The 15,275-nt window shown below is 34.8% G+C and overlaps 2 protein-coding genes across 4 annotated transcripts in view; one reads left to right on the top strand and one right to left on the bottom strand.

Annotated features, from left to right (window-relative positions):
• LOC103996552 (syntaxin-71) overlaps positions 1-1,990 on the bottom strand; it is a 4,761-nt gene extending 2,771 nt beyond the window's left edge. For both annotated transcript variants that reach the window (XM_065084583.1, XM_009417467.3), the window contains exons 1-2: positions 1,622-1,990; positions 1,385-1,510 (exon numbers count right to left, since the gene is read on the bottom strand). In XM_065084583.1, the coding sequence (XP_064940655.1) occupies positions 1,385-1,510; positions 1,622-1,975 (480 nt within the window). In that variant the 5' untranslated portion in view covers positions 1,976-1,990. The remainder of the gene's footprint in view (positions 1-1,384; positions 1,511-1,621) is intronic.
• A 1,206-nt stretch (positions 1,991-3,196) lies between these two features.
• LOC103996551 (meiotic nuclear division protein 1 homolog) lies at positions 3,197-11,069 on the top strand. Of its 2 annotated transcripts, XM_009417461.3 has the most exons (10): positions 3,202-3,379; positions 4,299-4,379; positions 5,705-5,821; positions 8,681-8,719; positions 8,813-8,920; positions 9,010-9,072; positions 9,145-9,196; positions 9,402-9,446; positions 9,541-9,620; positions 10,741-11,069. In XM_009417461.3, exons 1-10 carry the CDS (start codon positions 3,377-3,379, stop codon positions 10,774-10,776), a joined length of 624 nt encoding a protein of 207 aa, XP_009415736.2. In that variant the 5' UTR covers positions 3,202-3,376; the 3' UTR covers positions 10,777-11,069. The 2 variants fall into 2 exon arrangements, with proteins under 2 accessions (XP_009415737.2, XP_009415736.2); XM_009417462.3 differs by lacking the exon at positions 9,145-9,196 and having other exon boundaries at positions 3,197-3,379.
• The last annotated feature ends 4,206 nt before the right edge of the window (positions 11,070-15,275 follow it).

Below are 15,275 nucleotides of genomic sequence, written 5' to 3'. Positions count from 1 at the left end.
TTTAGAGGAGATAAGAAATATAGTGCTGGTTTTGACTCATCAAGTTCAACAGAAAAAACTTGGAAATATTTCAAGAAAGTCTTTATAATAATAAACACTAAACTGCTAGCTGGAGACATCTGGCACTGTAAATTTTAGATGATTACAGCCTAGGCAAGTACCTCAAGCTCAAGTGAACCATTAAAATTAAATTTGAACAAAAGATGAGAGGAAATTCAATGTCCACAACAAGAAACATCAAGTACAACAAATAAGGTATCTAAGTCAAAAGTTAACAACATAAGAGCATTTGGTGCTATTTTACAATTTTATCATTCTCGGTATATGAATACATGAAATTCAACATTGTTTACAAGATCCACATATAGAAAAATGGCATCATGAAACTATAAACACAGTTTTTCTAATTTCTCAAGCATTTATAGGAAAAGGTAGAATTCGCTACTTTACATAATAGCTATAATGTAATCAGCAATGAATCTAAGCATAATTAATGTTTCTTAGTCTAAACAGGAAAAAAAAGATGTAAAAAAATATGATACAACTCTTGCATCATATTCAGTTGAATGAAAGCTCTAAAGTAGATATGGTTCGCACAAACAGGTTTTAACAAGAACATTAGTCCAAGACATGCCATAAACAATTATGTATTTAATTTGACAAGCATTCTATCCATATTCTATCATCCAGTTCTTGAATAAATGCAGGGTTTGTCAATCTTTCCCGCAACAACAAGACTTTGTTCAAAACTAATTTAAGATACCATGTGAACACCTTTCTACCGTTGAACTCTAGTATCAATCACATACTTATCCTGGCTTAATCTTCCTCTTCCTCGCATGGTATCTCAATCTTAAATTGATTACCAAGGCAATATCTGCATTTTGTCTTTGGCTCCAACTCATCAAAAGTTAGATCCTTTCTCATTCCATCTTTTGCAACTAAAACCTAGCCATCCTTTTCAATATTCTCATTCAGCTAAATATCTTCCTTTTCCAACTTTCTTATTTTAAGTGCCTATCGTTGTCAAACATAAAAGAAGCATGATTTTGCGAGTGTCTCGCAAAATTCTCTCTTTATTATCTAAGAGGGAAAGACAATAACGATTTTAAGAAGCTGCGGGCTATTATTTCACCACTACACTATAATTAACTCTGTGGGCTCGGATTCATTAGCAGCATTCTTCCCCAACTTCCTCTTCTTTTTGAGGAAGCGGCAAAGAGTATCGTAACGTGTTGCTTCGATTTGCAATTGAATAGCACAAACTATCCCAAATTAAATCACGATAACCGCTCATAAATAGAGATATAGAATTCAAAATGCAATACAACTTGAGAAAACATAACATCTAATCTACGACTAAACAACATTAAATTCGTCAAACCTTCTTGAGGGCCAATCTCTGCAGCTTAGGGATCTCCTCCGACAACCGTGCCTTTGTGCGCCGGATCTCAGCATTCAAAGCAACTGCCGCAGCTCGATTCTTCTCTTGACACGCCCTCTCCGCTTTCTGCACACCACGATCGCCCAATCAACCACCACGGATCGATGAAACCGTCAACGCTGACAAAAGCAAAACAATTTGATATATATGTAGAGAAAGAGAGAGAGAGAGAGAGACCTGGACGGCGGAGTCGATGTCGGACTCGATGGAGGCGTAGAGGCGCGCGAAGGCGTCATCGCCGGAGACGTTGCTGGCGTTGAGCTTGTCGACGTCGTACTTGTCGTACTTCTTGCAGATGGCGTCGACCCGCGTAAGAATGTCGATCACGCTCATCTTCGATATTGTTTTCCGCTTCTCCTCTCGATAGCCTCTCTCCGCCTGATCTGCTTGCTGTCGGCTCCGATTCGAAGCAATGGAGATGGCTTTCGCGAGAGGAGACGGGGGGAGGAGGAGGCGGTTTAACGGGCACAGGTTGTCTCCATCCTCCAACAAAAAAAGAAAAGAAATAGTAAGGGTAAACAAATGACTCATCGACCAAACACGGCTTTGACACGAAAGTCCCTTCATTGTGTGAAATTATCTTATTAAACCCTGTAAGCAGAAGAAATCTTATTAAATAATCTTTTGCATTTATAATCTTTATATTTCTTTTTTAGCCCTGTGTAAGTCACAGTCTGTCTCCATCCTCCAAATAGATTTTTCTTCTTTTTCTTTAATGGTTAGTTAGACAAATTGATTGAAAGACAATTAGATATCATGTTAGAAGATCATATATCATGATAAAATAAACATACCAAAAGATTTGATAATACGCTGGTGGATGGAATCGAATGAAGTTGTCAAAAGGTCCAACAACACGTCAGAAGCAAGCTTAATGATGTGTTAAAAGGTTGGTTTAGATATCTGGTTTTAGTTGAGTCATCCTATACACATGTTTAATTGGGCTATAGTAAGTTGTTATTTGGAATTAAATGGGCATTTATAAAACTAGGTATTTTGGGCTCTTGTTCTATTTTGGGCTCTTGTCGGCCTTGGCAGCCCAATCCCATGCAATCGTATCACCTAGCCCGAACGAACTTTGATTATTTGATAATAATATTGTCCAAAGCGATAAGTAGTATTCTTAGTACTTTTTATTAAACACTGTAAGTGTTTTCAAGAGCCATTAAGTTGAAGTGTGAAGTTCACATTGTAAGAAGTCTTTTCTTGCATTATAAAGGTTTTTTCTTTTAGAGAGAGGAATGTTTTAAGCGTAAGGTTTAGTCTTGTAAAAGAAAAAACTATAAAGAATAGTTTATCTATATTCATCGAAAGTAAAATTGAAAATTGAAGAGAGATTAGGAGTTGATGTAGGTCAAGATGATAAAATTATTATACGACAATTTATCATTATCGCTGCTGTTTATTGAATGATGTGCGTCCAAATTTTAAACCTTAGAAATGAAATTTCAGCTATATCTATGTTATGTTATGGAGCGTTGAAGCCACAACAAGATTGCACCGAAACTTTTCTTTTTTAATATATATATATATATATTTTTTCACTCCGATATAGAATGGTTCGCCGTCTCTTTTTTAATCGGACCGATTCATACTATCGCACTATTTCGATGGAATGTTAAATCCTATTAATTACTATAATTTGACAGGACATATACTAAGAAAAAATCATGACTTATGCAGTGTTACGTACTAAATAGTCTGATAAGAGAAATGCCCGCCCGCATTCGCACGCTTCAAGTAGCACGGCACGCGACGATCTCACGTACGAAATGGGTTTGGTTCGTGCGAACGGAGAACCGCCTACAAAACGCAGGCTTCGTCGGGGTTACGATTTCTTTCGGATTCCCGCTTAGACTAGTCGTTTACCGTCTCCGTTTTCTCTCCCTCGACGGGATCTCTCTATCGTCTCATCCGTTATAGGTGATCCCAATGGTATGCTTCCTCGATCCCGTCCCTTTTTGGCTCCGATCGGACCCGATTCCTTGCTGCGGTGTGATATGGTTCTGTTTTGATGCCAGACCTCATTGTCGATGCTGGATCTTTTATCTGTTGCATCTCCTTCACTAGGGTTTCTTGATTTTCTTTCTTAGTACAATCCTTTTATGATTTTGGACGTCGATGCGATGCGTTATAATTGTGCTTTTTCACCAGTATAGAGTTGCTTGTTGATCCCTTCCCCCTTTTCAAGATTGTTGCTAGATTTTTCTTTCGTGCAACACGGCGTGATAAGCTTTTGATTGAGCTAGAAATGTACCGTGGGAAATAGTCGACCGATCATCTAAGCATGTTTGAAAATCAAAGTGTTGGAGGATGTTTTCTGCTTACAGAAAAGGAGACTGTAGTTAAGTGCCTAAGAATATGGGCATTATAGTTAAAAAGGAAACCATTTGAAGTTGATGCGAGTATGGAGAATAATTTACTGTAATTATCAGTCTAATCTTCTAATTGTTTTGAGGGTACGTTTTGGAAAAGTATCAAAAGTTTCATGCCCTACCCCTTCCAGAAAGGATTTCAGAATAAAACATTCTAAGTGCACTTGGATATGAGATGGACTTGAGTAGGTTACAAATTTGCATCCAAAATTGGAAATGTCAGAATTTCAAGCCTTTAAACTTTATTGATTATCAGAAATAAACTTTAAACTTTTTTATTATCAGAAATAGTGTCCGTTAAGATCACATAACTAGCAGAACCATGTCACGAAGTTTAGTATTTCAGCTCTTAATCAACTACTGTAATCAAACCAAAGGAATTTATTTTGTTTCAGTCAATATTTGATGAGCATATCCTTTTGTTTTTTCTATGAATTGGATTTGTAAATCTAAAACTTGGTTCTTTGTGCTTGTTTTAGTCAAAGAAAAGAGGTCTTTCTTTGGAGGAGAAACGTGAGCAAATGCTTCAAATTTTTTATGAGTCTCAAGATTTCTTTCTTGTAAGTTCTCCAGTTTATTAGTCAATTTTAATCATGGATCTCAATTACAATGTTAATGATATGTTACTTCGATTTATTTATATTGATGATTGTTATTCATGGAGTAAGGAATCATTCGTAAAATGCATTTTTCAGTTAGTATAACTTTACATTTGCATGCATTTTTAAGATTTTATATGCATATATATCACTTTGCCCCTGTTTCATTATAGCTATAAATGGCAGCATTACTCACTTTGAATATTTAAAACTTCTTTGTGTGTCCAAACTTAGGCATCATTTTGAAAACTATGTTAACTATATTCGAAGAAGAAACTCATGTGCCGAATGTGGTCAGCAGTTTATGTAATATTAAACAGTCTGGTACGCTGAAAACATTTGCAAGTGAAATATATATGATGGAAATGAAACCAATATGTGATGGAGATTATAAGGTTCAGGGAGTCATTCTTTTTGTCAAATGTCATCTCTTATACCTGATCCAATTTCTCTGTTGAATCTGGTAATTTGTGGTGGTTGTCTTAATAATCATATAACATATGCTGTTTACCACAATGATCTTATTGGAAGACAAAGATTACAGTATATCTTTTCAAATCAATTGTTCAAGTATCTATTTGCTGAATTTATTAACCTCATTTCACTGATATTGATATGACTATTGCTCAAGCAGAAATATTAAAATATTCATGAGTTCTCAAGGCATATCCACTAGCGAATTTGTTGTTTTGCAATGAGAGCAATTCTCTTTTTTTATTTTTAGGGGTGGAAATTTAATCAGGCAATCAGAGCTGGACTTCTGTTCTATCAGAGTTCATACATTAGAACAGAAGGAAATATACTTGTTTTAATCCGGGGTCTGATTCCATTGTTCTTTACTTTGTTTGTGGAAAGTTTGGTATATTAATGATAAATGATTATTTATCACTTTGGTTTCTTAGGAGGAAGAAGTAAATAGCATTCACTAAACTGTTTTCTTGTTCTCATGATTATCTCTAATTATAGTGTGGTTCCATCTTTGTTACATTCATTATAGTGTACCCAATTTTTTTTGCGTAGTTACCCACTGCAATTCAAAGTAGAATAGCACATATTGCTTATGATTTAATATCAGATCAGATCTCATCAAAGAATCTTAATCCTTTGGATCATTACATTTGGAAGTTCAAACTAATGTGTTTCATTTTCTATTACTGTAAATACTTACTATGAAGTTTGCAGCTTTGTACTGGATTTGACAGTGTCTGCAGTAGCCTGTTTCTTTGTTCATTTTTTCAGCTTTGAAGTTGAACTGTAACCTTGTGTTCTTGTGTTTTAATTTTCAGCTAAAAGAGCTTGAGAAGTTAGGTCCCAAGAAAGGTGTGATAAGTCAGTCAGTGAAGGATGTTGTGCAAAGCTTAGTGGATGATGACCTTGTTTTGAAGGACAAAATAGGCACTTCTGTGAGTTCATTTCCAAAACTTTGCTGAAATTTAGATTTTTTCTTTATTCCTGCTAACATACAAATTATTTTCTGATGTGTAAATGATTTCTAAAATGGTGTTTTCCTTTTATTACCATTTAAGTACATGATCAATTCCCAGTCTGCTGTTGCCAGTTATCTTGCTGAGTCACACCCAACACATTCTACTCTAGCAGAGAGGGTGGTGAGGAGAGTTGGTGACAGTTCATGTTCTGAATGAAGCACAAGTGCTTCCTGTACAATGGCTCAAAGAGAATCTCCATGCCACCCTTTCCAGTAACAGATTTTCCCACTTCCTCTTCTCGGTCTCTCTCTAGGCAACAAATAATTTGGTGACTCCTGAATGGGAGAGGCTTTAGTGTCATGAGGTCCTGCCTCAGGTAAAATTCTTTGAGATGGAACCTAGCGATGGTTATCCCTCGAATCAGGGTGGTGCTAGTCCAGAAGAACCTTGCTGCTGCATTTGTCGACTGAGAAAACTGGGGTTCTGTTGTCTATGGTCCAGAGCAATACCAGAATGCATAAATGGTGGCTTATGTTTTCATTGTCGATATATACTAGATGACCTATAATAGGCATTTCATCTATGCTTCAATGCTATGCAACTGATAAATTGTTGAAGTTGCAAAAGAGGAAATATTTATTAAATAAAAGGAAAGGCATTGCCATGTGGGAGACCCGATGTTGTTCCATGCAAGGAATGCCATGTTGTCGTGTTGGTGTACCATATATCAGTATGCTGGTGCATACCTATTGTCCAAAAAAAGGTTGAAAAATGATTGAAAATTCAAAAAAATATTTTAAAGATTTTTTCTCTTGATTTGTTCGTATATAAATTATATTTAGATAAGAATAAAGTGTATCTAAAGTTATAAGGAGAAAAAATTAAAATTATCTTCTTGGATCCATCGAGGAACAACTTTGTCTTATGGGTCTCCGTCGGACGAAATTACTTCATTGGCCTTGAATCACCTATAAAGAAAAGAGTTGAGATGTTGGATTAGGTGTCATTATCGAGAATTTGATATACTATTGCCAAAATGAATATCATGAATCTATGACCGATGGATCAAGATCCTCGATCTTATGAAGTTGTATGTCGATATAGTAGTAGATTTCTCAGACTTAGTCTTGTAACTACTCCCATGACATATTGTACTAAATCCTCAACTTGGTAATAGTCGTTGCCTCATCGTCATTAACAACACTTATTCGAGGAGCTTCCTGAGATAAGTATGATCGTGACATATAGGCTTGCGATGGTTGGAGTGCATTGGAACTTAGCCTATCGTCATGACTCGTTGCTTTATTTCAATCCCTTGATTACCACTAATCATTAGGAATTTTAATCATGAGTGTGAGTATGAGAAAGAGTGAGATTGAGAGTGAGAATGAGAGAGTAAACGAGAGTGAGTGAGAGTGACTAAAAGAGGGGGGAGGGACGAGAATTTAAAGCCCAAAAGGTGCCCCATTGATCAAATAGATTTGACCCGTTGTGGGTTAGCATTAGTGATTTAAAAAGCGCTAGGCGTCAAAAGGCGCTAAGGTCCAAAAACGCCTAAGGCGCTAAGCGCTAGCCTGAGCGAAGCGAGGCGCTAAAATATAAAAATATATAATATAATTAATAAATATAATTATTTAAAATTTTAAATAAAAATATGCTATTAAATTAGGAAAATCTAAGATACAAAATCATAATGTCACATTAACAAAAAGTTTCAAAATTCAAAACAATAAAATTTTACATCAAAGTACACTTGCCATTTATCTTGAAACATAATAATAATTTCAAATAAATAAAAATTAATAGTATTAAAATCAAAATAATATATTATTAATCTATTAACAGTATTGAAAATTATAATTTCAAATAAATCTAACAATATTAACAGTATACTGTATACTATTAACAATATACAGAAGGAGAAGAAGGAAGAGTGTAAGAGAGTGCTAATTGAGAAAAGAGGAAGCGACAGCGGGAGCGGGAGTGTAAGAAGGCAGCGGTAGCGGGAGTGGGAGTGTAAGGAGGCAGAGGCAGCGGTAGCGGCAGCGGGAGCGGCGACAGCGGCAGCAGCAGCGACAACGGCGAGCAGCGACAGCGGCGAGCAGTGGCAGTGGGAGCAGGAGCAGGAGCAACGAGCGGCGACAGCGGCAGCAGTTGCGAGCAGTGACAGTGGCGAGCAGCGGGAGCAAGAGCGGCAACGGCAACAAGCAGGGTTAGAGTTGGCAGCAACAGCTAATATCGGTTTTAGTTGGTTTGATTGAACCAACTAACCACCGGAGACCGAACCAGACCTAAAATCTTGGTTTGGTCACCTGGTTTAACCCAGGCGCTCGCCTGAAGCGCCCAGCGCTTGGGCTCGGGCGAGCGCCCAGGCAGTGCCTCTTTGAAGTGCACCGCCTGGAAGTGAAGCGAGGCGCTCAGACCTCGCCTCGCCTCGCCCGAGCGCCTAGGTGAGCGCCCGAGCGCCTTTCTAAATCACTGGTCAGCATCAGTTGAAAATATGATCGTTGTTGACCTGTATGCATTGGTAAAGGTCGAGTTTTATCCTTAATGGTCGATACAACACTAGTGTCAACTGGTACTAGGTTAATTTTTTGTGTACCACTCGAAACAGCCTAGTCCGCATATCAGCTAGATGGTGGACCGGTGCGTACTGCCTGTTTCGTAATGTTTCAAGTGATATGTCAAACCATGGTTCCATGTAAGTGGAGGTTGAAGTACTATAAAAAAAAGGATCTTTTGTTTACTCTGCATTAAAAAATCATCTTTTATCTTCATGATTTGACTGATTTGACTTGCATAGTTATGTATTTGTTTATTTCTTTCTTTTGTCAGGTATACTTTTGGAGTCTTCCTAGTTGTGCTGGAAATCAGGTAGCAACTGTTGATCTGTGGAATGTTGAATACTGATGACATGTATTTATATATTTTTAAAAACCTTTGACCATTGAAGAGATCTATATACAGTTGAGAAACACTCGATCCAAGCTTGAGTCTGATCTTTCAAGCAGTAGGAAGCGTTTTGCTGAGCTGATCGAACAAAGGGACAACTTGAAGAAAGGCAGGGAGGAGTCTGTAAGTCGAGTGCATCTGTGTTTATTGTGGAATCTTCCTGTGTAGATTTTACATTTATACATAAGACATCGTTTGTTTTCCATATATAGGATGAGAGAGAGGTTGCTCTGGTGGAGCTGAAAGCTGTTGAGCTTCAGCATAACAAGCTGAAGGTATGTATGAGCACTCTGCTTCATCTTTTGAAGAGCATTATTCCAGGATACTAAGATTATTCTGTATAATAGGAAGAATTAGCCTGTTATGTAGACAATGATCCAGCTGCGGTTGAACAAATGAGTAAGTACTTGTCTCACCTCACATAGAAAGAACACATTAACTACTTCAAAACCTTTCTTTTACAGATGCCATGATGCAGTAAGATTTTTAAGTAGATTCTCTAGTAATGTTCTTAAATATTTAGAAATATGTATGCTTATGTAGATATCACACATCTTCCTTTATTCAGTTTTGTAACTTTATGTTCTTTTTTCGGACATAACAGAAGTTGCAATTGAGGTTGCACATTCAGCAGCTAATAGATGGACAGGTGTTTATCAGACTCAAAATTTCCAGATTTAAAATTATAAATTTCTTCCTTTGATTGACACTGAATTGATTAGCTTTGGAATATGATTCATCAGACAACATATTTACCCTACAACAATGGTGTTCAACCAACTTCCCTCAAGCCAAAGAGCAACTTGAACATTTATACAAGGAGGTATATGCCCTGTTGCAACATAGGTTACATTTGCATTCTTAGGCTTATGTTCATAACCTGATGCCATTGCATTGTCACCATTTATAACTTCAAACTATGAAAACATCTTTCTGATATCCTCTACACATGCTTTATGGCACACCTTGATTCTACTTGTTTCCTGATGATACATGTTGTCTGTGGGTTCTCTACTAAGCAAATTAAGCTGTAGTGGAAGAGCCACATCATCATCCAATTTTGGAAAAGATTAGTGTATTTGCTCAGGAATTTTCATTATAGAAGTTTTATAAAAGACATGGATAAATGTGGAAAATCTTGATAGAGAGATGGTGCCCTTAAACTGGAAGTTCTAGATGTATAATAAGTTGGATAAGATGTCAAGGAAAGTTGCTAGTTTGAACTATAGTGTTTGGACATCTGTGGGCCTTACTCCTTTTCCTGATGTTGGTAAATTATGTCAATTGTGAGACTGTTAATAGAATTTCTCATTCTTGTAATAAATGGATGTAAGATATAATAATATCTGCCGACACAGTAGAACCAAGATTTAGTGATCTTATACCAAAAAGCGCACCTCAGTGCATAACCCTTTATGTCAGTGTTGGATTTAGAGAGTCAATTTGTAGCCTTTTGTTATATGCAGAAAGTGTATTTGTCACTGGAACCATGGTCCATAAACTGCTTTCTATATTTGGATAGGTATGCCTATTTCTCTCTTAAATGTTATCGTCTGTTCTACAATAATGGACCTCTTAATGTGGTGTTGTACGGAAAGTTAATGCAAAGTTGAGAACTAAATATTTATAAATATTTGCCATACAAAATTAAAAAGCTTCTATTAAAACCTGGGCAAACTCTGATTAGCCAAATAAACATCACTGCTGGTGGCTGGATCGTGGTTATCAATTTGGTATGCATGCAGCTTGTTCTTCATGTTTTATAGAAAACTCAGTCAGAAAGCATGTCTGAAATGACTATATAAACAAACCATAAATATCAGCAAATTATATGTGGAATAGCTGCTTTGACAAATTCACGTCATCCCTCTAATGTTGCTTGTTTCTAGGAAGATTTGATCATAATTTCCAAAAAAATTTTATTTTGGTCGAACTTGCTGCAGGTCGGAATAACAGATGATCTGGAATATCTGCAATGATCTGAGTTCCTTGCTGTTGGTGGACTTCACTGCCTATCCTCCGGAATAGAGCTTATTGAAGTTCCAATCACTGGACACCTTGAACATATTTCCTGAAAGAAGTGAAATGTAATGTGACTTTAGTTTCAGATTCTGATCGCAAATTTTGGGCTTGTATCCCGAGCATAGTGGCTTACTAGCCTCAGCTACTTCTCCAAAAGACTGGTCTACTTAAAGACTTGGAGCCTGGTTGCGTAAAGACTTGATACATCTGAACCAGTAAGTTTCCGGCTGAGAATAATTACACTCCAAAAGACTGGTCTATCCTTGATCTCGATATAATTTCCACACCATATACTAAGAGAGCTGTTGGAAAACAGCTCTTAGTATATGGTGAAGCTCTCGGTACATGAAAACTTTTAATCGCATTAAACATCATGGTGAAGCTTGGTATCTTATACAGTTCTGCTGGATATGAGAAATATCAGACCTGTCATTCAGCTTTTAGCTGAAAAGGGCTGATGAGTAAAAGGTATTCTTGGATTTATTTGTGAGGTTATAATGGATCAATCGACACGTGTATTTTTTATTAAAAATAAATTTTTATTAAGTTGTTAAGATTGTAAAGGCGAGGGGAGAGTGAATTAGTACTTTCGAAATGAAAAAATAATACGAAAATTCATTCGGTAAAATCGATATCGGAAATATATTTAATTTAGAATGTGAGTAAGTATAGTAAGCAATAAGAATGAAAAACATAAAGAAAAAGCACATCGGATTTACGGTGGTTCGATCGTCGCAATCTACATTCACTCCCAATTTCTTCTCTGTCAAAGCCATCAGCTTTCACTTATGATCTTTCAATGGATGAAAATCAACCACCCTTCTTACAACTCTTTTCTCCTTTTCATAGGTTTATGAGAAAGCCTTTACAACTCTTTTTTACAAGTGATTCTCACACCTCCCTTAGAATGACTTAGAAGTCAGAGGAGGAAGGAACTTAATACTTTAACATAGATTACGCACTTAAAATCATAAGTTTTTTGAGCTTTTTTCTTGCTATTTCAAGAAAGAATGAATGGGGTATTTATAGGCCTCAAATGACTTTAAAAATGGAGTGAAAAAGTCTCATCACTGGGTTTTCGGGTTATTGGCGGTACTACCACCAGTGCTAGGCAATACCATTGCTTGCCACACTAAGAACTAGTGGTACCACCGCTTGCTTGGATAGTACCACCGCTTGACATAACCTAGAAGACTATATTCTGGCGGTACTATCACCAATCTAGGCGGTACCACTACTAGTTTGAGTGGTACCACCGTCGAGTTTTTTGAAATGAACACTCTGTACTTTCCAACTCATATACGGTTTCATTGCCTGGTCTAGTTGTACTGGTTCATTCTAAACTACTTCGATCAAGATATAAATGATTATAAACATGAATCTCATGCTGTCCGACATGTCATTGGTTCATTTGGTACTTCGTCCGAACTTTCGACGCATCATCCTTTCCTTCGATGTATTGCCCAATCCATCGATATGTTGACCTCTAATAACATCCGATCTTAGAGCAATATCTGATCCTTCTGAACCGATGCTCAATCTCTAACTCCGGCCCAATGTATGATTCTCCTACTTCAATCGATTTATCTTTTCATGATCGAAGTTAGTCTTACATCACTTTTCTCAAACACTCGTTAGATTATAAACTCATCAATTGATTTCATCATTAAAATCTACGATTCAATAATCTCCTTTTTTTTTTTATGATAACAACCAATTGATGACGAAATTTTAACTAAACTCCCCTTATCTATATATCATATAAAAATAAACTTAAATTCAGAAAAATGATAACCTTAGAATTCAAGTCGAAACAAAACTTTCACACTTCATATGCATAGTTAACATAACATTGCATACATCATATGCATCATCATAATATCAAAGTATGAGTTAAGATTCCAAATCCTTAAGGTATATCATATGATTAAAATTTCAAATCATCATAACTTCTCCCACTTGGTCATTAACAAAAAGAAAAAAGTACAATTAGCAAGTTTTTGAAACATACAAGCTAGTAAGTCAGTAAGTTTTACTCCTCTTTAAAACATGCAAACTAGCGAGTCTTTGCATTTCTTTGATATGTGCAAGTTAACAAGTTTTTACTTCTCTTTGAGATGTGCAAGCTAACAAGTTTTTAACTTCTTTTTGAGATGTGCAAGATGGTACGATTCGCTCCCCTTTTGTCATTATAAAAAAGAAGGGAAAAATATAATGGTGCAAAAATTTACATTAATGGTCCAATCTTAACATGAAAGATATTAAAGATAAATTCAAATCATGAAAGATGAAGTCGTGAATATCAAAAAAATCATGATTAATTTTGATAAATCTCTTCTTTTATAAATAGCGAAAAGAAATAATCATAAGAGATTAAATAGTAAACAATCTTAATTCAAAAGAAAACTCAAGTCATGAATACCGAGAAATTAAGTGAAAGATCATGATTCGTTTGGATAGATATTCTCTTTAATAAAAAGAAAAAATCATACAAGAATAAATAATAAAAGTTCTTGATCCATGTATTTGAATAAATATTTTTCAGTGAAGAATAGCTCCTTTTGATGTATCGCTAACGAATAACTCCTTAGGATTATATCTACATACTTTCATTCCTCAAGTAAGGATTATTTAGAAGTAGATGTATCCAAGTTGCTTTAGAGAGAGGAAATCAAATTATAAAATTTAAAATCATCATCAAAATCATTTTCTTAGTTCAAGAGATTCATAAACAAAATAACATAAACTAAAGATCTCTTATTAAAAATTTGATAAGCTTTAGAGATAGAGAAATTTTTAAGAAAAATATATTCCTCTTTTAGTTTCAATTTATGTGATTGATTTCGTACTAGCATATCGTAGTCTTTTATGCCAAAGCCATGCATTGTCGTTTAAAACTGAAAAACAAGTTTCGTCATGACAATTATCAAGATCAATAGTATAATCATTAACACTCCTTAAGGCGATCATAGATTTTTATGTGGTTTCTCTATGATATAAGTATTAGATTCAAGTTTAATTTTATATCACTTATCACACAATTGACTAATGCTTAATAAGTTATGTTTTAAACCATCAAAAGATTATATTTGTTACCAATAATTCCAATTCCAATGATCTTTCCTTTATTATTGTTGTTTTGGCTAGTAAACTTTAAGAAATGTGTTGGATATTTAGTTATATACTTTGAGCATCCACTATCAAAATATTATCTTTTGTTCATAACTTTCAATTATAGACATATCTATAAAAAAAGAGGTTTTGCTTTAGGTACCAATTGAACTTTGAGTCCCTCATTATTAGATCTAATATCTTGACTTTTGACATTAAGTCATTTGTGTTTCTTTTATAACCCAAACTAATTTATGCGAGCTATATTTTTTAAATAAACATGTATAAACATAATGACGATATCTACCATAAAAATTATATTTAAATTTAGGAAAAATATGTAATATGGGTCTTTTAACAAATGTAGTTAGTTTTTATTGAGTGTTATTACTCATGAAGTCAACTCCTTCCTTTCTACGTACATCACTTTTGTTAACAAAAATCATATTTAATAATTTACTATTAATTTTAAAATTTTCTAATATTTGTTGTAATAACATATTTTCTTTTTTGTATGAATCGAACTCTTCACATTTAGTGTAAGGTGTTAACAAGCATTTATCATACTCATTTTCTAATTTATTAAATTCATGAGATATATATATATATGTATATGTATATATATATATATATATGTATATATATATATATGTATATATATATATATGTATATATATATATATGTATATATATATATATGTATATATATATATATATATATATATATATATATATATATGTATATATATGATCTTTTTTAGCAATTTATATTTCTTACCAACTATTTTGAGTTCATCTTATAAATCTTCAAATGCATTAAATGATTCATCATAAGATAAAGGGGTTTTAGTTGAGTCACATACTTCGTCGTTGAGAGCCATCAAAGCGTAGTTCGCCACCTCGTCTTCATTGGTTTGCTTTTCATCTTCTAATGCACTTGATTCATCCCAAGTTGTCTTGAATGCTTTCTTCTTCTTTTATGCTAGCAACTTCTTCTTCAGTTGTGGACACTTATTTTTGAAGTGTCATGGCTTCTTGTAATCATAGCAGATGATTATCTTTTATGAGTTCGTTTTTGTTTTTAAAATATTATTTTACAAGATTTGTTTTGTTCCTTTTTATGAACTTACAAGGAGTGCCAAGTCATCCTCATCACTTAAGCTTTCGCTCAAGTGGGCTAAGTGTCATATCCTTCATGTTATTTGAAAGATTATTTTTATATTCATTATGTGTCTTGCAAGTCATTTTATAGATTATTAATGATCCTATAAATTCATCAAGAGGAAAATTATTCAAGTTCTTCTTGAATTATAATTATCTTTGGATCCCAACTTTTTGGAAGAAA

This window comes from Musa acuminata, chromosome BXJ1-9, assembly GCF_036884655.1.
Source record: "Musa acuminata AAA Group cultivar baxijiao chromosome BXJ1-9, Cavendish_Baxijiao_AAA, whole genome shotgun sequence".
NCBI classification, from domain to species: domain Eukaryota; kingdom Viridiplantae; phylum Streptophyta; class Magnoliopsida; order Zingiberales; family Musaceae; genus Musa; species Musa acuminata.
This window is presented reverse-complemented; position numbering and strand designations above follow the sequence as displayed.

What these genes read in the sequence shown, in the direction of transcription:
- LOC103996551 (XM_009417461.3), top strand. An exon ending in AGTCTCAAGATTTCTTTCTT is followed by an intron (nt 4,380 to 5,704) that starts GTAAGTTCTCCA and finishes TTTAATTTTCAG; the next exon opens with CTAAAAGAGCTTGAGAAGTT. An exon ending in AGGACAAAATAGGCACTTCT is followed by an intron (nt 5,822 to 8,680) that starts GTGAGTTCATTT and finishes TTCTTTTGTCAG; the next exon opens with GTATACTTTTGGAGTCTTCC.